The sequence below is a fragment of the Danio rerio genome, chromosome 15 (genome assembly GCF_052040795.2).
Source record: "Danio rerio strain M-AB ecotype USA chromosome 15, GRCz13ab, whole genome shotgun sequence".
In the NCBI taxonomy this organism is placed as follows: Eukaryota; Metazoa; Chordata; class Actinopteri; order Cypriniformes; family Danionidae; genus Danio; species Danio rerio.
In genome coordinates, this window is record NC_141035.1 from 46,547,501 (window position 1) to 46,571,076 (window position 23,576).

At 35.8% G+C, this 23,576-nt stretch overlaps 2 protein-coding genes across 9 annotated transcripts in view; both read right to left on the bottom strand.

Moving 5' to 3' along the window:
- Positions 1 to 23,576, bottom strand: part of grm5b (glutamate receptor, metabotropic 5b) — a 156,558-nt gene that overhangs the window by 129,330 nt on the left and 3,652 nt on the right. For 6 of the 7 annotated variants that reach the window (XR_015508212.1, XR_015508213.1, XR_015508211.1 and 3 more), the window contains exon 2: positions 8,095 to 9,027. Coding sequence is in view for 3 of the 7 variants with exons in the window: in XM_087282294.1 (XP_087138420.1) it covers positions 8,095 to 8,767 (673 nt within the window). In the remaining 4 variants the exon portion in view is untranslated. 7 annotated transcript variants of the gene reach the window in all.
- The window catches only part of LOC147840710 (uncharacterized), a 48,027-nt gene continuing 40,919 nt past the window's right edge, over positions 16,469 to 23,576 (bottom strand). The window contains exons 3-8 of one of the 2 annotated variants that reach the window (XM_087284605.1): positions 21,587 to 21,666; positions 19,968 to 20,074; positions 18,595 to 18,806; positions 17,423 to 18,499; positions 17,169 to 17,337; positions 16,469 to 17,088 (exon numbers count right to left, since the gene is read on the bottom strand). In XM_087284605.1, coding sequence (XP_087140731.1) covers positions 16,953 to 17,088; positions 17,169 to 17,337; positions 17,423 to 18,499; positions 18,595 to 18,805 — 1,593 coding nt within the window. In that variant the 5' untranslated portion in view covers position 18,806; positions 19,968 to 20,074; positions 21,587 to 21,666 and the 3' untranslated portion in view covers positions 16,469 to 16,952. The other variant, XM_087284604.1, reaches the window with a different exon arrangement.

The following is a 23,576-nucleotide window of genomic DNA, read 5'->3' on the forward strand; positions in this document are numbered from 1 at the left end:
TGCTGGGAAAAGCAGACAAGGCACTGATGGCCAATGAAGGCATTGTGCCGGTAATCAGCATTCATCGCAGAATGTGTTTGTGTGCGAGTCAGAATCTGCAGGAGTGTAACCTTCACTTAAGATCTCAAGGACTCCAGCTCTTCCCACACTCTCAGGAACGAGCAGCTGTGGAGAGAGGGACTGGAGGATGGAGGAGAGATTACTCGATCTGAATTGGGTGGAATTTTAAAAGCAGAAAAATGGTGGCTTCAGAAGAGAGACTGGCGTAGCGTAGAGCAGGGGTTCTCAACTGGTTTGGTCATGAGACCCACATTTTTACATGGTCATCAAGCCGTGACCCAAATTTTTTGGAACTATAATACAGTTTTAGGAATTATACTCAATTTGTATTTATTTGTTAACATAAACAAGTAGTGACAGATACATCATAAGAAATGCACCAAGACTTACAAATAAACTACGTAATATTTCTAAAATTTGATCCATTTTGTTAAATGACAGCAATAAAATAAAGTAAAAAAGACAAATACTGTTAATAATAAACTGCTAATAAAGCATGTTTTCTGGTTTCTAATAAAGGGACTAAACTGAAAAAAATAAATGAATGACAACTGGACTTTATAAATATATTTCAGTTAAAAATGTATTTTTTATTATTTAATGACATTTTTAATATTAGTTTTTTACTTTATCTTTTACTTTTGGATTTTATATTTGCTTTAGTATGCTATTTTAACGCCGCTACTATAAGGCTCTTTATCTTACACCTTTACGTATTTCTTTTCCTCTGAGGTCTCCCTCCCACACACACACACACACACACACACACACACACACACACATCATATCGTTCCTCCTCCACTCCACTCGCTCTCTTTAATCCTATACTGTATTCCACAGTAACACTCCTGCCCCGAACCACACGTCTGATCTCCAGATTTAAGAGGTTCCTGCGTGTGTGTGTGTGTGTGTGTGCGTGTGTGTGTGTGTGTGTGTGTGTGTGTGTGTGTGTGTGTTGTCTATAGTTCAGGGTTGTAAGCACTTTTACTGTCTGGTCCCTGAAGCTGAGGACCTGGAATGTGTCCCGGACTTAATTAGGATGGCAGACACTGTAAAATGGGCACACACACACACACACGAAGAGAAAAAAAGAGCAAAGGACAGGTAGATGCTCACCCTGACATACCTGTTAATGACCAAAAAAATAATAAGAAAATATAACTAAGGCTCTAATAGTAGATCAAAACTGTAAACTGTCTTATGAAATATATAAATATTATACACCACCTGACAAAAGTCTTGTCGTTGATCTTAGTTGTAAGAGCAACATATAATAACTCGACTTCTAGTTGATCATTTGGAAAAGTGGCAGAAGGTCGATTTTTCCGTTGAATCATCTGTTGAGCTGCATCCCAATCATCACAAATACTGCAGAAGACCTACTGGAACCCACATAGAGCCAAAATTCTCACAGTCATCAGTCAAGTTTGGTGAAGGAAAAATCATGGTTTGGGGTTACATTCAGTGGGTGTGTGCAAGAGATCTGCAGAGTGGATGGCAACATCAACAGCCTGAGGTATCAAGACATTTGTGCTGCCCATTACATTACAAACCACAGCAGAGGGCAAATTCTCCAGCAGGATAGCGCTCCTTCTCATACTTCAGCCTCCACATCAAAGCTCCTGAAAGCAAAGAGGGTCAAGGTGCTCCAGGATTGGCCAGCCCAGTCACCAGACATAAACATTATAGAGCACGTCTGGGGTAAGATGAAAGAGGAGGCGTTGAAGATGAATCCAAAGTGTCTTGATGAACTCTGGGAGTCCTGCAGGAAGGCTTTCTTTCCCATTCCAGATGACTTTATTAAGAAGTGATTTGAGTCACTGCAAAGATGTACGGATGCAGCCCTGCTTAGCTTCAGTGGGCGACCATGTGAGCGTTGCAGAGAGCTAGCTGCCGGCAAGACTTTTGTCTAAGCAAAGTCAGACCTTACTGTCCCAATTAAATTATTTAAATACAAGGCATGATCATATTTTATTTTGGTAAAACAAGTGTGATCTAGAGGTCTCCGCCTCTGCATACCTGCCAACACTCCCATTTTTCTTTTTCTTTTTGTTATTTTTCCAGGAAATCTTCTGTACCCCCCCCCTCCCCCTTATTGTTTTCTTTTTTCTTTTTGTGGTAGTCTGTAATCACCCACGGGTCGCCCACTTTGGTACAGTAACCGATCACAGCGGCCACCCAAAATCCGCTGCATCCTATCCCGGTTCTCAACAGTGCCCTCAGAGACCTCACCCCCGAAAACCCCCTCCCCCTTGGTCTACCGGATTTTCAGAGACAAATGTAGGCAGGTACGCTTCTGACACCAAATGATCAACTAGAAGTCAAGTTATTATTTATTGTGACTAAAACTTGGATAGGCGACAAGACTTGTGTCAGGTAGTGTGTATATACAGTACAGTCAAGCCTAAAAGTATTCATACTCATGGCAAATTCTGACTTAAAAATTACTTTTATCCATCCAGCATTTTATTTTTCCTAAAAAAATTTAAATTCTCCGCTTTTATTTACATATAAACAAAAACTTTAGATCAGAATTTGCCATGAATCATTTCAGGATTGATATATATATATATATATATATATATATATATATATATATATATATATATATATATATATATATATATATATATATATATATTAGAGCTGCACAATTAATCGTTAAAAGATCGCGATCTCGATTTGACCCCCTAGACCAGGGGTATCAAACTCAATTCCTGGAGGGCCTAAGCCCTGCACAGTAGAGATGCGCGGATGGCGGTTACAGCCGCGGAATCCGCGGATAAACCGCGGATCGGGCGGATGACGTGACGAAAAATAATATTTTAGTTAAATTCGGGCGGGTGGTGGGCGGTTGTACTGTTTTTGTACACATAGCTGGCGCACCAACGAAAAAGCCTGGGACTGACTTCACAGAATGAGAGGAGGAATCGGATACACTAATTCTGGATGAAGTACAGAAGTCTTCCTCTACAAAATTAAGAATAGATGGATCAGCAGAGGAAAATCTACTTTCCTTTTGGGAGAAACAAGGCAGTCATTCCCACGTCTACAGCACCTTGCCAAGAGAATTCTATGCATTCCAGCAACAAGTGCTGCGAGCGAGCGCTCCTTCAGAGCAGAAGGGCGCAATAGAGGTCAGGCGCTCTCGTCTGAATGTTGAAATGATGTGTCAAAATGCGTTTTCTATTAGGCTACTATAATAAAAAAAAAAATTGTACAGTACAGTGCGTTTAATTTAGGCTATTTATTTATTTATTTTTGTCCCTGTGCACCGATTGGAGACGGAGTTCACTGCTGATATTCTGAGAGCTTTATAGGGGTGCTTCTCATTTCTTATTTGTGTATCCTCGTTTCCTTCCCTTGCTTTCTTTCCTCGTCTTTCCACCCCTATAAGATGCGAGGAAAGGACGCAAAAAAAAAAAAAAAAAAAAAAACTCAAGAATCGTATTGTTTAGCGTCACTTCAAAGCGTCAATTAATGCTGGATTTGACTTGCACGTTTGGATTAACTGCATGTCATTAAAGTCATTCTCTATTTTCTAATAATCAATAAAGAAACATTCATTTAATAATAAAAAGGAATAAGCCATTCAAATAAAGAGCTCAGTCAGCAGATGGCGGGCGGGTGCGGTTTTAAAAATTGGTCAAAAATGTTAGTGCGGATGGATGGCGGACGGATGATGAGTTTTATGATGCGGTTGCGGATGAAATAATAGCCCATCCGCGCATCTCTACTACACAGTTTAGTTCCAACCCTGCTCCAACACACTTACCTGTAGGTTTCAAACAAGCCCGAAGGACTCAATTAGTTTGATCAGGTGTGTTTAATTAGGGTTGGAACTAAACTGTGCAGAGCTGCGGCCCTTTTGGAACTGAGTTTGACACCTGTGGCCTAGACGATCTTAATCCAGCATTTCTACAATTCTGTCAATCATATTTTAAAGTTCAGGAGAGAAGAAAAGGCGGCTGCACGAGTCTTTTCACACACTTTGCTCAGTGACATTGACACCTCCAAATGATGTTGAATGAGTCACATACTGTATTTATAAGGTATAATTCACCTAAAAATGTCATTTTTGTCTTAACATAATGATGTTTTCGCGATCGGGAAATCACATGTCCATGAACTGCTGACCGTGAGCTGTTATCACAGAAAGGGGGCGCACGCGCGCTCTACTTAATGATAGACGATGCACGCGCGTCTACTTTAGTGAACAGAACCTGCATATGTTGCGAGTAACAGGTAATACAGTTGCAAATAATATTCAGTTTGTGGTACAGAGTGATTTTGGGAGCCCTGCGCGAAGTATGAACAAGCACTTAGCAGTCAAAATGAAACAGAAAGTGTGCACTTCATTTAAATAATCATATCGCATTTTAAAGTTATGATTACAGCAAGCATTTGATATGTTTTTTCTTTCATAGCGAACCCACAGTTGTGCATGAAAATAAATGTTTAAAATATCAATATAACTACTCAAGCCTATATATTGTTGAATATAATCTGATAATGGCAAATGTCTGATTTCACCAGTGAATAAAATTGTCTAATATGACAGATTGCAAGCATATATCTCAAACATAATAATTCAACATCAGAATTATTATAAGTAGAACAGAATTATTCATAGAAACCAGTAGACCTACACATAATATTATTATTGATGTTGTGCCATATGTTTGTTTTTACCATACCTTTATTTTACATCTACAGAATCGTGAGAAAATCGTGATCTTTGTACATATATTCATATATTGTAACATATACACCTGTAATCGTGTTTATCTATCTGCACACTACTGATTATTAATAGCAACCTGCACATATATTCATATATTGTAAATCTGCTTATAGCTTATCCAACCTGTATATAATGTTCATAGTACATCCATCTGTAAATATCACCATAGTTTTCTATAACTGCACTTTATAACTTATTCCTGTATCCTGCACTTGCTGCTATTGCACTGCTGGTTAGACCTAAACTGCATTTCGTTGCATTGTACTTGTACATGTGTAATGACAATAAAGTTGAATCTAATCTAATCTAATCTTTATTTTAAGCAAAACAAATCGTGATTCTCATGTTAGCCAGAATCGTGCAGCTCTAATATATATGCAGTCAACTATGTTTCTATCATAAGCCTGAAATTTGTATTTTAGTCACACGTTTTCTTTAGGCTTTTTCGCTTCACACATGTCCACACACACACACTTTGCAGACATCTTAACACACAATTCCCATCTGACACTAAAAGAGGCCTCAATGACAAAATCCATGACACTTTTGAAACACATACCACGAGCGTCACAGCTCAGCGCTGTCATACGCGTTTGTGTGTGTGTGTGTGTGTGTGTGTTCAGTGCTGGACTGATGCAGAATATTAAACATGGCAAAACAAATCACATTTTACCAGAGATGTGAGTCTGCAATTGCTGCATGACACAGACAATAAACAACCATTGCTTGTCATTGCTGCCTCCAGTTCACACACCAAACACTCTTTGACTAATGAATTACTGGAGATCACACATAAAACATTCACAATTTAAATTAGCTTAATAAATCACTTGCTGAGTCTAGTTTAAAGGGGAATAAATGAATCGTATAATGCAGTAGCTGTAAGGAATTGGTTCAATGTTGAATCGATCTAATGAATTAAGGAATCCAGAAAATGACTGATCCAATGAATTGGTTTTAAAAGTTCATTCAAATGAACTGGAAACATATCTAATTCTTGTAACGAAGTGCTTACAAAACAAATCTGTTAAATGAACTCCTCTGTATATCCAATTTACAAAAGAAACGACTTTCATTCTTGTTATGAATTGGTCAAATCATGTTGAATCAGTGAAAGAATTACTTGTTGAATCCGATTCTCAATCAAATGACTCTTTTGATTCAGTTTTTGTTATGAAAAAAATGACTCTTATGATATAATTATTGCCATTAAGAGGTCAAAGAGAATCACAAACTAAAGCAGTCATGATTTACTACCACGCTGAATCTAATCCTCAAACAAACAATTCTTATAATTCAGTTCTTATACTGAATTGGTCAAAAAGACAACGTTGAATAAGCCTAATTATTTATACAGATGAATCGGTTCATGAATTAGTCCAAAACAATCAATTAGAATGAATTATTATGCACCTGAAACCAGTTCTCCAACAACTGGCACTTATGTTTCAGAAAAATTTAAATTGAATCAGATTCACAAAAGAATGACTCTTGGGGAATCAAAATTGTTGATGAAATGAATTGGTCAAAAGGAGTCAGATCTTGAATTCTTAACACATAATTCTAGTGAATTGGTCATTGAATGAAGTTTGATTAAATGAATTGGACAAAATGAATCAGATCTTGAATGAATCAATTGAACACATCAGTCTAATGAATCAAATATTGAATCAAGTTTGATTATATGAATTGTTTAAAATGAATCAGATCTGGAATGATTCTATTGAACACTTTGGTCTTAAAAATTAGATATTGAAACAAATTAGATTAAATGAATTGGTCAAAATGAATCGAATCTTGAATCAATCTAATGAACACATCAGTCCAATGAATCAGATATTGAATCAAGTTTGATGCAATGAATTGGTCAAAATGAATCAGATCTTGAAAATCAGTTCACTGGATTAGATTTTGAATCAAGTTTAATGAAATGAATTGGTCAAAATGAATCAGATCTGAAATGAATCTATTGAATTAGTCATTGAATCGAGTTTGATTAAATGAATTGGCCAAAACAAATCAGATCTTGAATGATTCTATTGAACACTTTGGTCTTTTAAATTGATATTGAATCAAATTAGATTAAAGGAATTGGTCAAAATGAATCGGATCTTGAATCAATCTAATGAACACCTCAGTCTAGTGAATTAGTCATTGAATCACAGTTATTGAAATGATTTGACAAAAAGAATCATATCTTGAATCAGTCTGATGAATTAGTCATTGAATCAAGTTTGATCAAATGAATTGGTCAAAAAGAATCAGATCTTGAATCAATTTTAATAACTAATGCTTGAATCACATATGATTAAAAGAATTGGTCAAAACAAATCAGATCTTGAATCAGTTTAATGAATTAGTAATTAAATCAATTTATTAAAATTAATTAGTCAAAAAGAATCATATATTTGATCAGTCTAGTTAATTAGTTATTGAATCAAGTTTGATTAAATGAACTGGTCAAAACAAATCAGATCTTGAATGATTCTACTGAACACATTGGTCTTTTAAATTAGATATTGAATCAAATTTGATTAAATTAATTTGTCATAAGGTATCAGATCTCGAATCAGTCTAATGAAATAGATATTGAATCCAGTTTAATGACATGAATTGGTCAAAATGAATCGGATCTTGAATGAATCCATTGGAAGACATCAGTCCAATGAATCAGATATTGAATCAATTTTGATGAACTTAATTGATCAAAATGAATCAGATTAAGAATGATTCTATTGAACACTTTGGACTTATAAATTAGATATTGAATCAAATTAGATTAAAGGAATTGGTCAAAATGAATCAGATCTTGAATCAATTTAACGAACACCTCAGTCTAGTGTATTAGTCATTGAATAAAGTTTGATTAAATGAATTTGTCAAAATAAATCATATCTTGAATCAGTCTAGTGAATTGGTCATTGAATCAAGTTTGATTAAATGAATTGGTCAAAATGAATCATATCTTGAATCAGTCTAATGAATTAGTCATTGGATCAAGTTTGATTAAATGAAGTGGTCAAAAATGAATCAGATCTTGAATAAATCTATTGAACGATAGTGAATGAGCCACTGAATCAAGTTTGATCAAATTAATTGGTCACAAGGAATCAAATCTTGAATCAGTCTAATGAACACCTTATTCTAATTAATCACTGAATCAAGTTAACAAATAAAACACTCATTTGGCCTGATTCTTGTAACAATTCATTCCTAAACAAACAAATGAATCTGAATCAAATGACTAAATGTGTAATTAATAAATATAATGCACATTTGAATACACTCACCCTCTGTGTGGATGGCAGACACGTAGGTCCAGTTGTATCTCTTGACAATGTCCACCATGGCTCTGGCCTGCTGGGCGTCAGACGGCACGACCCTCATGAAGTATTTATACAGTGATTTATCGCTGAGGTCCATACTGGTGGCGGAGTACGCGATCTGAGGGATGTTAAACAGCTGCAGTAAATTCTGCACCTGGATGGCCACAGAGCTCGAACCTGGACCGATCAGCCCGACGATTGGCTTCTTGCCCTTCATAGGCGTGGCTCCAGGATCAGCACATTTAGCCCCGCCCCCAGCCTCCTCACTTTCATCAGCAGCCACAAGCGAGTCTCTTATGAACTCAATGCTTTGCTCTAGGGCGACGGCTGAGTGCCAGCAGGAGTCTCGAATTTCACACCCTAGGGTGACGTTGGGGAGGATTTTGGGGTCTGCGTTGATTCGGTCCAACGTATGCATCATGGCCTCAACACGCTGGATGCCGTACTGCTCTCTGACAGCGCCGCATTTGCGTTCATGCACCTTATCTGCAGGTGGTTGGTGGTGAACGGAGAAAAGAGCACCGATGATGATGTCCCCAGGAATATGGGCGACCACCCGTCGTTCGTTGGATTGGGCCGTCGACACAAGCGACGTCATCCGCCAAAGCAGCAGAGCGAGAGAACACAAAATGACCATTGTGGAGTAAATTAGAGGGTCTGCTTGTGTTCCTGTCCTCCCCGGCTCACATCAGTGCCAGTCACGGGTGATGGCGATGGAGGCGTTCAGATGTTTCGCTCCTAAGTTTCCGTAAATCTGACTAGAGCAGAGGGAACAATGCGGCTTTGAACTGCGCTGTCATTCGTCCGAGAGCTTCTATGGCGACCCTGAGCAGGATGCTGGGTCGTTGCCGTGGCAACCTGGAGATGGGGACGGCATGAGATGAGGGGCCTCATAACCTTGAACGAGAAGAGATGGACACAGTAACATTGTTAAACGCACTGATAACAAGCACACATAGGCTTCCTCACAATAAAAATGACCACCATAAAGTTTCAGTGTTGACAATAATTGGCAGCACAACTCAGTTCAGTCAGGATCCAGAGTAGGGCTGCATAGTATATTGATAAGAGATTGAACATCTGCATTAGTCACATCACAAGATCTGCAATGTCAAATCAATACCAGGAGCCACACTCATGATTTAAGGGGTCATTGCAAAGTTAAAACAAAGATTTAACAAGTACACCCTTTGGATGTGTTTTTACACCTATGACAATAATTTAAAGCCCGTTTTAAATTATTATTTACTTTAAAAGTGCTGTATGTACGTTTTTGCCTATTCTTAAGCATATAAATACCATGAGAAAACGTAAGTACTTTACGTTGTGCAGTTTCGTGGCTCATTCGTACAGGTTCAGTTGTACGAAATTATACGATTTTAAGAAGGAGGTGTGGCACCTAATCCCACCCCTAAACCCAACTGTCATTGGGTGATGAGCAAATCGTACTAAATTGTACGAATTAGATCGTACGAATTCACACGAATTAGCCATTAAATCAAAAAGTTACGAATTGCTGTAAGATTGTGTTGATAAATACTATGGGCTCTATTTTGACGATCCATACGCAAAGTGCAAAGCGCAGGGTGCAAAAGCAATAAGAGCGTGTCAGAATCCACTTTTGCTATTTTAAGGATGGGAAAATCCGCTTTGCGCCGTGGCGCATGGTCTAAAATGGTTGAGCTTATTCTCTTAATGAGTTATAGGTGTGTTTTGAGAATAAACCAATCAGAGTCTCATCTCCTATTCCCTTTAAGAGCCAGTTGCGTCGCGCCATGGTGCATTTGCTATTTACATGACGGACTTTGTAAGTGGAAAAACTGAGCGTTTCACTAGCAAGTAAACAGTTAAACAGAGCATTTACAGGCGAGAATGAGAGATGAGCCTCCTCATTATTTACTTTCACTTTCACTTAGGGAAACTTGTACCCACAGACATCCATTAGCCTATAAATAATTAATTTTGTTTGTTAAGTGCAAAGATTTGTCTCAAAACTATTTCTGAATTTAGTTCTAGTTTCCAGCAAATGAATAAATGAACAATAATAACGAAGTGTGTTCAAAAACCTGGTTATATCCTAATACACATGATAATTTGCATATTGCTGTAAATCTTGTGTGTATTAAGCAGTGCGTAAGCGAGGTGCACAACTAACGCGCTTTGCACTGGACTTTAGACGGGTTTGTTCGGGTCTATTGAACAATCTATTTTAGTTTCTTAAAATAGCAACGCGCCAGCAATGCGCCTCAACACGTCTCTTTTTTTTAGACCAGACCGCCTATGGGCGCACATATGAGTGCAAATGCATTTGCTATTTAAACAGAGTGGTGCAAAATATCAAAATGACATTTGCGCCAAGCTAAAACTAGCAAACAACAATTGCGGCGCGCCTTGCGCCGGGTGTATGATAGGGCCCCATATGTTTGCAGATGTTTCAGAAACATGCTAAGTGAACATATCTATCTGAAAAACAATGCTGAATTCAGATATTCTGCTTTGAAAATGTGTTTTCGGTGCCGAAATGCTGTGCTTGTTTTGGTTCTTTAAACCCGCCCACTGCCACTTTAGCCAATTATATTACAGCACCCTTGGTTGCCTTCATGGAAAATCGCATATTTCATTCATTCAGACAGGAAGACTCTCTAAGCATGCGTCTGTGACTGAAATGCGACCTCCAGTGGACAGTAGCAGACTCCGAAATGAGACACAGAGTTCCACATGAGTTGGTTATTAATTAGAAAGTAGTATTTATATTACTTGCAAATTAATAACCAAGCGTAAACATTACTAATAATTCAGGGGGGTTTATTATTCTGACTTCAACTGTATATATATATATATGTATATATATATATATATATATATATATATATATATATATATATATATATATATATATATATATATATATGTATATATATATATATATATATATATATATATATGTATATATATATATATATATATATATATATATATATATATATATATATATATATATATATATATATATATATATATATATATAAATAATTATTGTTATTTTATTTCTTTCTAATTTAAATTTTTGGGGTGAAGTAAACTCTCCCTAACAGTAAAATTTAGGAAGGAAACTACCTTACCCAGGTAAGAAGCTGATGCTGATACTGCACGGAAAGTTCCATCAATCAGTGAATTGTATTGAGCAAAACGTGTCAAAAAAAGATATTCTGCGCCACCCAACTCTATGAAGCACAGAGTAAAAAACACGCTTCTAATTAAACCTCATGGAGTAATTTGAATAGTATTATAATAAGAGTTATTATTTCATTATAATCACCAATATTAATACAATTCAACATTGTTTAGCAGGAAAGCTATAAAAATCATGTGCCAAACAGACTGTTTTATGCACAATTTCACAATTAATAGAGCATGATGTTTCACAGAAAAATGCTATTGTCTTGTAATTAATTGTAAAAAAATCTTGTTTGTAATTAATTGTAAAAAAAATTCAAACAATTTATGTATGAAAACTTCCTACACCAATGATAGGACTTATTTAGCGACTTATACATTACGAAGCATATTGCTCCCTTAAATTGTATTAGTTGAATCAAATTAATTATTAACTTGCATCAATCAAACTGATTAAAAACATTTGGCTTGACTTAGTATAACTTAAACATTTTAGTTAAAACCAGATTGACTTATTAAAACAGGTTAAAACATAAAAATATTAGTTGTCTTGGCTTTTTGTTAGTACATATTTTACAGTAACTTCAACTATACGCCATCCAATTTTGAAGTACAAACTCAAACAGTAGTTTACAACAAAATGTCCTCTAATAACCTTTACCTTCTTTGAATCATTTACAGTGTCTATGGTGGCAAGTTAATCTCTGAACGATATGTTTACAGGTGCCTTTATGTTCTGCGTGTGAGTGTGTTTGGTCTGAAAGTGCAAAGGAAAAGACAACGTTGCACTGTAAAAAATAACGGGTGAAATATACGGTAAAATACCGGCAGCTGTGGTTGCCAGAAGTTCACCGTAAAATATAAGGTTGCAACGTGCAATGCTTTACAGAATACTTTTTGATGATCTGTAAATTTTACAGTTGAAAACTGCTGTATGTTTACAGTAAATTTCTGTTAAATAAAACAAATGTATTGTAAACATGTTTACAGTAAATTACTTTAAAAATAGCAGTCGTAAGTGTAAATTCCTTTACAGTAAACTACTGTGTATAATAAATATACTGTAAAACTAACTACATTCTATTTCCGTAATAAACATAAAACAACTGTATTAAATATAATAGTATTTTATTGTAAAGTTCAGTTTTACAGAAAATTACCGGCAGCTGTGGTTGCCAGAACTTTACCGTAAAAAACACGGTAAAACACAAAAGACATTACAGTTGTTTGCCACAGATTTTACAACAATCAATCAGGTTTTTGAATTGCAAAATGAACTAGTAAATACAGTCTATAGCAACTGAAGGCACAAACTATAATTATTAGATTTTAATGAAACTACATACAGGGACTGTGTTAAAACAGTTTGAGCTGATCCAATAACTTGACCAGTGTACTCACAAAGGCGTGTTGATGTTGGAAATAAAATGTGTCCATATATAAAAGTAAGGATAATCAATGAAGACATATACTGTACATCCATCAGGGCTGCTTGCTCTGGTTGAACAATAGTATTGAGCCCACACTTGACGGAAGACACAGGACTGTGTATGTTCCAAACTTGAAATGTAGTACTGCTTGAAGTCTTGCATGTAGTCACTATTTCAATATGGACTGGCATGATCTCTCTGCAGAAAACAGACACAAAGACAAGTTAGTTCAAGAGAAATATGCTTGAACTGAAATAAACTCAGTCTTCTTTTCTTTAATTGATTACCAATGAACTGCACACAAGCAACACCATAGAATTTTGTAGGCCACTTTAATAATAAATACAATAATTAATAATCAATATTAGGGCAAAAGATTGAAATAGACACATCTCAGCACTGAGCTATCATAAGTATTTGCTTCACTCTGTCAGCTTGGAGCCTAAATTCAACAATTCACACAATTTGTACTAAATCATCAGATAGGAGTCATCAGATACAATCCTAGTCATTCTTACAAAAAAATACAATAAAGTTTTCTAGGTTGAGTAATTGCTATAACTATAATAAAATAATTGTTTTTAAAAATATATATTTGTAGAAAAACTAGTTTAAATATAAAGTTGATAAAATATTTACATTGTGTGCCATTTTTGCTTTAAACTGCAATTAAAGATCTGTGTTGACAGTACATTTTTCAAAAGAGTATACAAACATCATTGTCTGCTATAAAGAGTCTTTTACTTTATCTTTTATCCCAAACCATTATTTTTAGTGTGTGGTCATAATTAAAGGGACAGTTGAACAAACAATGAAAATTTTGTCAATAATTACTCACCTTCATGTTGTTCTAAAACCTTAAGACTTCTGTCCATGTTCAGAACACAAATTATTATTATTTTTATTTAATCTAAGAGCTCTTTCTGATCCTCCCACAGATAGCAATGCTCCTTGTGTGAAGCAATGATAATACTTTTGGGAAACATTTTCAACAACACTTCTGATGTATAACATGGTACACTGGGAGCATTACCCAGTGTATATCATAACACCAGTTACATCATCATAACATTTTTATTTAACTACTGATTACATGTACTTATTAAGGGAGGATAAGAAAGTTCTTGGACTAAATATAAAATATATTTTAGTGTGTTTAAAAGATGAACAAAGGTCTTTCGTTTTTAGAACTACATGAACATAATAACAGAATTTTCTTTTTTAGATGAACCATTCCTTTAATGCATTATGCTAATATATTATTATAATCACAGTGTTGCAGGTATTGTTAATGCTGTTCTGTTGTCAACTATTGTTGTTTATTGATATAAAATTTGATGGTAAACACTATAATCTAAAGTTGTAAAATGATGTTAATAGACAAAAAAATCGATTAACTCGAGGAAATCATGTGGCAAAGTAAAAGTATTTATTAATATACTTTTTAGGGCGACATGGTAGCGCAGTGGGTAGCACGATCGCCTCACTGCAAGAAAGTCGCTGGTTTGAGTCCCGGCTGGGTCAGTTGGCATTTCTGTGTGGAGTTTGCATGTTCTCCCTACGTTCGCATGGGTTTCCTCCGGGTGCTCCGGTTTCCCCCACAGTCCAAACACATGCGGTACAGGTGAATTGGGTAAGCTAAATTGTCCGTAGTGTATGAGTGTGTATGGGTGTTTCCCAGTGACGGGTTGCAGCTGGAAGGGCATCCGCTGCGTAAAACATATGCTGGATAAGTTGGCGGTTCATTCCGCTGTGGCGACCCACAATAAAGGGATTAATATAGGGACTAAGTTAAAAAGAAAATGAATGAATAAATATACTTTTTACGCTTTGATTAATTCACATTTTAAAACATGAATTAAATAAATAGTTTTACAATTGTCTATTTATTTGTCCATTTAAATGGTAATTTATGTAAATTTTTATGCTTCAATTATTAAATTGATAATTTGCTTCTTCATTTTATTTCTGACCAGCACTCCTGCTCCTCTATATAAATACACCTACTGTAGCTAAAACATAAATGCACCATTTATTTAATTTGTGTATTTATACTGTGTATCTTTTTTTAATTACAAAAATGAAATGATGAAATAACAATTTTTATCACCCACGACTGCTTGAGTCTACCTAGCATTTGTTACACCATACTATAACACTGCTTACCATCAATTATCCTTAAGACTGGCATCTGACTGGGTCCAGACTTGACTGAAGAGAGGTCTCTTACACACAGGATACAATGTTCAGAAAACCGGAACTTTTAGAAGGTCCTCTCTGTGAACAGGGGAAAAGAAACAAAAAAGGAACAATTCTAACATTAATAGTTATTAAATAAATATAACTAATTTTAGCATTTACACAATAGCTACAGTAAATATTGCTGCAGTTTCGAAATATTGAGCAGTTTGTGTTATTTCCAACTCAAAAGAATAATAATAATAATGTAAACAATGTACATAAATATAATACAATTTAGCTGAGATTTTCTTTACTCTTTTTTTTTTTTTTAAACACAAACTTTACTAAGATGACAATGTGATGAATGTGTGGTAATATTGTTCTGTAAATGTGCAAGACAACTTTAGCAATATAATTTTTTATTATTTTTTAAAAGCTAGCATAAAATTAAGTTAAATATAAACTAAAATAAAATTACACTTCAGTTGAGATCAAGCATAAAAATCTGTTTTGAGATTGTAAATTAGGACAATCCACTGCTATACAAGGAAAGATTGGAAACACGTTTGGGTTGTAATAAAATACTCTTTTAATGAAAGGTAATTTTAGTTCTACAATTTTGTGATACCAACAGAGTAAGGTTAGTTGAGCAACTGACCAAACAGTAGCATGTATGATCTGACAAATTGATGCATGGCAGTTAATTTAAAAGCTTATAATTTATATGTACTCACTGAAGCTTAGAGCCTGGCCACACCCCGTTTCTGCAAAGTTGGAAGCACCGAATTGCTCATCTGTGTAAGGTAAAGCAAGAGTTAAATAGGTAATTAGTACTTTTAAATTGATGTTTAATAATCAACAAAACTTACCCAAATTTATACTTGAAAGGTCTCTTATCCAAATAGAGACTTGTCAGGAAAAGAGAGTCCTTGTGTTCAAACTCTGGCAGACATAAGAAAATATATTGTCCTAAATAAGACAAAAATGTTTCAAGCATATCTTTCACTCTTTTAAAAGCAGTATGCACACTACATGTACTAAATAAATGGCTACATTTAGGGAAAAACAACAGCTGTGCTTCACAAGCCGCTCAACAAGTTCAACACAACACATACCGTTATTGCAGCAACCAAAGTTGCAATCCTGATCTCTTTCCATTGTTTCCTGATGAACTTTAGTGTTGCTGTTCAATAAAGTGGATACAACAAAAATGTCTCATTAAAAGTGAAATTTTTAAAAAAATAAACATTATTAAAAAAAAAGTATTAATTAACACTTTTTGTCCAGAAATGTGTTTCCTTGAAGTCATCATCTAGTGAAGGTTGAATGCAGTGCCTGAAATGTGTTAGAAGATAAAAGCTTTAATTTTACACAATATGCAATATTTAGCTTATAGAATGTGTTTACACATGCTGTTTTGTGTAAAAATAATTACATAAATATTCTCAAGTGTTTAGTTTACTTACTTTTACGTAGATTCTTAGATTTTAGCAATCCCACCAGTCATTAACTTAATCTGAAGTGTCACAATAATCACTGAAAAAAAGGTGTCTGGAAAGCATTTTCCAAAAGGTTTATTAAACTCCGCATGTAATCAGCCAAACACTCTGAACTCCTTGCTAGTACCAGAATATTTTGAAACAAAAAAAATAAATTAATAATAATTATAAATGCCAAAATCATAAGCATATAACACTATGTGCAGGGAGTATAATGAATTTGTTTTGTAACATCTTTAGAAAAATAAATTTAGTATATAAATTTGCTCTTTCCCTCAATGAAAACTAGAAAAAAAATGGAACAAATGCAGCCTTTAACAAAAATGTCTGTTACATTGTACTTTTAACAAAATCTGGAATAAGCCAGTTTACCAATTAAACAAAAACAATGCTCAATAAAACATTATCATTAACCCAAATACTAAAAGCGTACTTTCTTTGTTGGTGGTTAACAGATAAGGTAAACTGAAAACTCAATTAGTGGTGTATACGTGTTGTGTTAACACTTCAAATGATGTGAACTGAAAGTCCATATTTAACATGCCTCTCTCCACTCATGATCTGAGAGATCTGCAATGAGTGTGAGGACTCTTGGATTCACTGTTAGCTGTTTCTTGTTTTTCTTAGTTTCCACTTTTGTGCCCTTCTCAGGATTGATGTTGAAGAAACACCTTTATGAATGCAAGAATTCAAAATTAACCACTAGATTAAGTGATTTGTTTAAAATAAATAAATAAATAAAATTATTTACCTCTGAATAAACTCAAGTGTGGAGCCCAGACCCACAGGATAGTGAATGTTGAGGCAGTAGTAGGTTGCAAACATCATGCAAACAGCCGAGATGAAGGTGGAGATGTATTCGTTGACAATTTTCTGGTCAACACTCAGCATGAAATGCTTTGCAGCATAACATGATGTTCCTGCAAGAAAACATAGTTAGAAAATAACTATTACACATGTATTACACATGAGCTCTGACTCCTTCAAAAAAACAGATCAACTTACCGCATACAATGATGCATGGAGTCACAGGTAAGCCTTCCACTTGTACTTCTTTTGCCATACAAGTTTCTTCCACATAGAAGAACAAGTCCTCCTCTTTTTCATTAAAGTAGGAGAGGATGAGGAGCACCAGATCTTTTACATCTTCTGAGCAGCCCTCCAGCTGTCCTCTCAGAATTTTCAGCTTTGTGGCCGCTTGCAAAACATGTTTGCTTTTTTCTGCACAAACACTTCTCATGAAATCTAAAACACGTTTTCCTTTTTTTTCAACATTACTGAGGAAAGTCTCTTTCAGGGAAACACCAGTTAATTCATGAAAGTGAACTGCCATGCCAACTTCCTTGAATAAGAAAGGCCACTCTTGCATGAGGAATTGCAGATCGGTTCCACTGTTCACTGATTTACGCTGGGAGAAGTATGTGCACTTCATGAGATGTTTTACCTCCTCTGTGTTGAAGGTTGCCTGTTCAAATATCACTTTCATTTTCTCTTTTTTCTCTTCTTGGCTTTCCAGTGTCTCACTCACTGGCATAAACTTCATTTCCCACTTTATGCAGCCATATGTGTCCTGAACAGCTGCCCTCTGTTCAGCTGTGATTTCATCTGTGTCAAATTCATCTGACCCCCGTCTGCGCTTTAATATTCTTGGTACTGAAGACCGCTTTACATTTTCAATTCGTGCTTGCAGCTGCTTGACGAGTGAGTGATATCCTGTTCCTACCACATCACCTTCTATAACATCTTGCAGTGACAGTGGATACTTTGCTACCATTTTCTTCGCAACCTCTGTGGAGGATTGTTTACCAGGAGAAGAAGAGGCATGCATCATTTCAGCAACTACAATTCGGATCATTTCTCTGCGTAACTTTGAGCTTGGCCTTTTCCCTCTCTCCAAACTCTGCATTAAGGCTTCTGGGAGCTTCTCCCATGGAATCTGGAAGCTGTCGACCCAATCTGCAGTAGCAATCATGTGTCTGGGTGATGGTGAGGGTGAGGGTGAGGAAGACAGTGAGACTGAGGAGCACGCTGAGGACACTGGAGAGGTCAATGTTGACTGACTATGGAATTCAGTTGTCTCTGCTGTAAAATAAATTGAAATTTAAATGTACAGAATGAAATTTGTTTTTTTTATCTTAACTTACAAGTAAATGTAACTTTCTGCATAATGTACTTACTGGATTGTTTCCATGCAGCCAACAGTTTTCTAGCTTGAACTGGTCTCAGTACTGTGAGCAGATCAGCTTCCTTAATATACTGTAAATCTTCAGTGGCTCCCACACCTAAAGATTGTAATGTCTCCAATACAATATTTAGATTTGAGGTTGGTAGGTCTGGTAACACATTAGTAATGGCACTGCTTATGTTGCTTGGCTCTACGTCATCCATTCTGAGTAAAAAAATGTAAAAAGACAAAAAGAAAAAAAAAACTTTCAATTTTGACAGCACAAGACATAATTAGTGTGACAAAACACTGTGTTTCAATGGAACCAGTCGTTGTCCATCTTTCATGTAAGCAGCCAATGGATAGAAATCAATCATGTCACAGATGTTAAAACACTGGATCGTTTCATTGTCTTTCCTCACTGAGTACACATGGTACTGAGGAAGGAATTCTGCTGTGTACATTGACACCAAAAGATAAACGGTGTTGTTTTTTACCAAAATGAGCACAAGTTCACCAAATTCCACCAAGTCAGTATACCCTGTGACAAGGAACTGTCCTTTCTTGTAGGCTGTTCCTTTATAAACCATTTCTACTGTGACAGCTGTGTTGGTATCAGTGAAACCATATTGTCTGACTGCATCCTGAATGCCTTTACTGTACAGTGTTGAGTAGAATGGAGAACCACCTTTAATTTGCAAAACAGCCTGTCTATTGGAGCCTGCTGATAAATAAGCCTGCAACATCTGATGTCTGTTAGACAAAGTGAGACCAAGGTTTTTGAAATTCCTCAAATTTCTTGCACATCTTTTGAAATAGCTATGCTTGCTTTCGAAACGCATTGTCCACAATCTAATCAAGGGGCCAAATTTCAGAGTCAGTGCTGGATAATGGCGTAAGTAATGATGCTTAGGTCTCAGCTTAGTTTCGGGGAATATAGATGTTCTGGATTCTAAATACTCTTCAATAAGGACTTCAAGATATGCAATTTGAGGAACAGAGATTTTCTGAGCACATACCATGTCCACAATGTCTTTCAGCTGCAGAGTCAGCTGCCACACATCATCTGCTGCATCTTTCACTTGATCACCAATTATGAGAGGCATCAGTCTTAAAAAATTCCAGTTCTGTATTGCATTTCCAGTGAGCTTACCTGCTTGAGGGTTGACCTCACATGGCTTAGCAGCAGCATCTGAGGCACAGTATTTGAACTGTTTAATACGCCTGTTCAATGTAGAGTATGTGAACCATTTTTTTTTTTTTATGAAGTATTTCAGATACAGTGCCACATCATATGACAAAACACCCTCAAATATGTCGTGTCCCACACAAGGTGGCAGACCAGGCTGACACACATTAAAGTATTTCAAAGTATTGAATTCTGACCTGAATTTTACTCCTTCCACGTCTTGTGCTCCTTCTGCTTGGATGCGGTCAATTGCTGAGTTATAGTTTTGAATTGTCCGGGCTGGTCCACACAGATTTGGATCACCCTGAAATTCAGATCGAGTAATTAGACAATATCTACAGAAATGTTCTGCACGGCTGAAATTTTCAGAGAACCCACCAATGCAGTGGGATCCTAAATTATCGCCGGCAATGCAATAGACCGTTCCTTTTACTACGGTTTCATCTGAAACAGGAATTCCATTCTCCTCCAAATACTTTAAGTCTGCTAGTAAATTAGAGAACACCTTAGCATGCCCAAATTCTTTAAAATCTTTTTCTCTGCACAATAAAACAAGTGACATGTGGTTTGTGTCTGACCTTACATGAAGTGGCAAATTAGCTACAGATAAATAAACAGCTAATATTTTATGTCTTGTCTTTGCAGAGCCTAAAGGATTAACAACTTCAAATGCATCCTGATACAGTACTAGTTTTAGGCCTGATGGATTCTGAACAAAAAATTCATTTGATTTGAACATCTGGCCATCAGTAACATCAGTTAAAACATCTGTGGGTGTGTCAGTGGGGTGCTCCTCAGACATACAATCCTGCCACATATCAGACTGCAATAAGCATTTTAAAGTCTCTTTGACTGGCACATAATAGGCAAACCTATCTTTTCTGTTCTCATCCCTTCCTAACAAAACAGTCTTAGGCTCCACATAATTGAAATTTTTTTTGAAACACTGAGCTCTTGTGTGTGCAGTCCTCATTGGCCCTGTATGACATGCAGAAAACAGATCAGATTCCTTGACAGACTGACAAATTTTGGTGATCTCATCTTCTGTTAAGGATGTTTCATTCTTTAGCTGTGAAGCAAGTTTACTTAAAGTATATGTCTGACCCAACTCGTGTATATTTTGAATCTCCTCAACAATGTTCTGTGTGGTTGAATCAGGCACTAAGAGCTGCCCTTGCAGTTTTAAGTAAAATAAACAAATATTTTTAAGAAAAAGATCGTTGAAATCGTCGGATGTATCTACATCACATTCAAATTCATGGCCACAGTCATGTGACGTTAATTCGGTTGTTACAGATTGTGAAGATGACTGATAAGCCGACGAGTCTCTGTACAAGTCACTAATTGTGCTTTCTGTGAAATGTTTGTGTTTCCGTGACATGTGGGAGGTAAAGGAAGATTTAACTTTAAAAGCATCTGTGCATCCTCTTACTGGACAACTCACAACACGTCCTTCTACAATGTGGTCTTTCAAGTGTGCTATTAGAGATTTAGCATCTTCACACTGTCGATCACATAACGCCATTGCACATTTAATAGGCATAACATCTGTCCCGACAGCAACGTTAACAGGCGCATTTACGTTATGTTTTCTGTAAAAATGAGCCTTAAGCGATGCATATGTACAGAAAGTCTGTTTGCATTCGGCTGCAAAGCACTTAAATAAACGCGGTTCATTTCGGTGAAGTTTGCAATGTATTACATAAGCCCTCAATGATTTGACTGACTTGCCACAGAAATTGCAACTCAACATCGCTAATACTGATTCTGTAAAAATGTACTTTTAGTGTAGAACCGTGTTGTCAAACAGACTTACCTCGTTAGCAGGGAGTTAGCAGGTGCCAAAGGTTTGCACTAAGCATCACAAGTTGAAGAGCGGGCGCGCTAAATCGGCGGCTGAAATATAAAATGTCGACAGTTCACGTTAGCTCATTGGGCGGTGCTATTCCGCCATTTTAAACGGTGTGCGCGCTCATTTTTCGCCAACTGAAATATAAAATAACGTTGACAGTTCACCTTCGTTTACTGAGTGGTGCTATTACTACATTTAAATATGCACTTTGAATAGTATAAATGTTCGTAATTTATACTCAAGTTAACAAGTAATTGTTAAATAAATACACTTTGCGTCAGACAAAAAGTCTTCCCCCAACTTCACAATTTGCAAGTTACCCTATGAAAAAATTTAAAATAGGCATTGGACTCACCACTTGCATTGCATGCAGATCGTGATTTTTTTTTTCTCTGCATGTGTGTTCATGTTTTTTACAGAATTTTTAAAACATGCTGTTTAATAATAAATAATCAATAATAAAACACATTTCATAATTAAAAACACTTAATTGTCTTCATAATTCATCTTTTATTTTTGCTCATTCTAGCATCTTTTATTTCAACCTTTTATTTCAGCCTTTAACCTATATAGTTGTGATTAAATACAAAGTAATATGAAAAATCTAATATTTTTACAACATGATTACATAGTGGGCAACACGGTGACGCAGTGGGTAGTGCTCACAGCAAGAAGGTCACTGGTTCGAGCCCCGACTGGGCCAGTTGGCGTTTCTGTGTGTAGTTTGCATGTTCTCCCCGTGTTCACGTGGGTTTCCTCCGGGTGCTCCAGTTTCCCCCACAGTCCAAAGACAAGCAGTAGTGTATGTGTGTGAATGAGTGTGTATGGATGGACCCAGTAATGGGTTGCAGTTGGAAGGGCATCCGCTGTGTAAAACATATGTTGGATAAATTGGCGGTTCATTCGGCTGTGGTGACCCCTGATGAATAAGGGACTAAGCCGAAAAGAAAATGAACGAATGAATGATTACATAAAGGTCGATATATTTGTATTTTTACAATTATATCTTGAATTTGTTTTTCATTGCCTTTAGCAATTAAATCTCAGATTTGATCCATAGGGCTTATTTAATGAACAATACACAAAAGTACAGTAAATGACAGAATATTATAACATTTTACATTAAAGACTCAAATAAAACAGCATATGCTGGTGATGTAGCCTATGTTTTGATGCCCGTATTCTGGTTTCAATGTAATATCTTGGCCCTGACCACCATTGAGACCAGCAAGACCAGCATTGAAACCAGCATACCTTACCAGCATATGCTGTTTTTTGTTTTTGTTTTTCAACAAAGTGGATGGTTTGACCAAAAAAAAAAATAAATATGTCATTAATCATTTTCGGAACAGAAATTAAAATACTTTGGATTTTAACATTGTAATTTGTGGCGTAAGAACCCTTGCTGTCTATGGGAGGAACTACGATTAAATCCAAAATATATTAATTTGTGTTCTGAAAATGAACAAAGGTCTTACGGGTTTGGATTTTTTTCTTTTTGAGTGAACTATCCCTTTTATTTGACTAACATATACCATTCTTTTAACCTCTTGTTACTGTAGAATTTAAAGTAAGTTTCTGTTGAATTTTTGAAGGTTTTATATTGTAAATTTTATAGTACACATCAACAAAATGTGTTTTTACACAGAATTATACTGTTGATTTTAGGGTAATTACTTGCTTGAGAAGTTACGGTATTTTTTTATTTATTTCACCAAAAAAATATATTTTTACTGTAAAAAGTTGTATTTATTACATATTAAAAGAGTAAAAATTAAAGTTATGTACTCTTTCTTAAATTACGGTGATTTAATGTATGTAATACAGTCATATACTATTTTGGTTTAAATAGTCTTTTACTGTTGCTGCTTTACAGTTTTTTACTGTAGTTTTCACTGACATTTTTTACAGTGTGTTACAAGGCTGTCAGCGAAGATTCAAGAACAACCAAGAA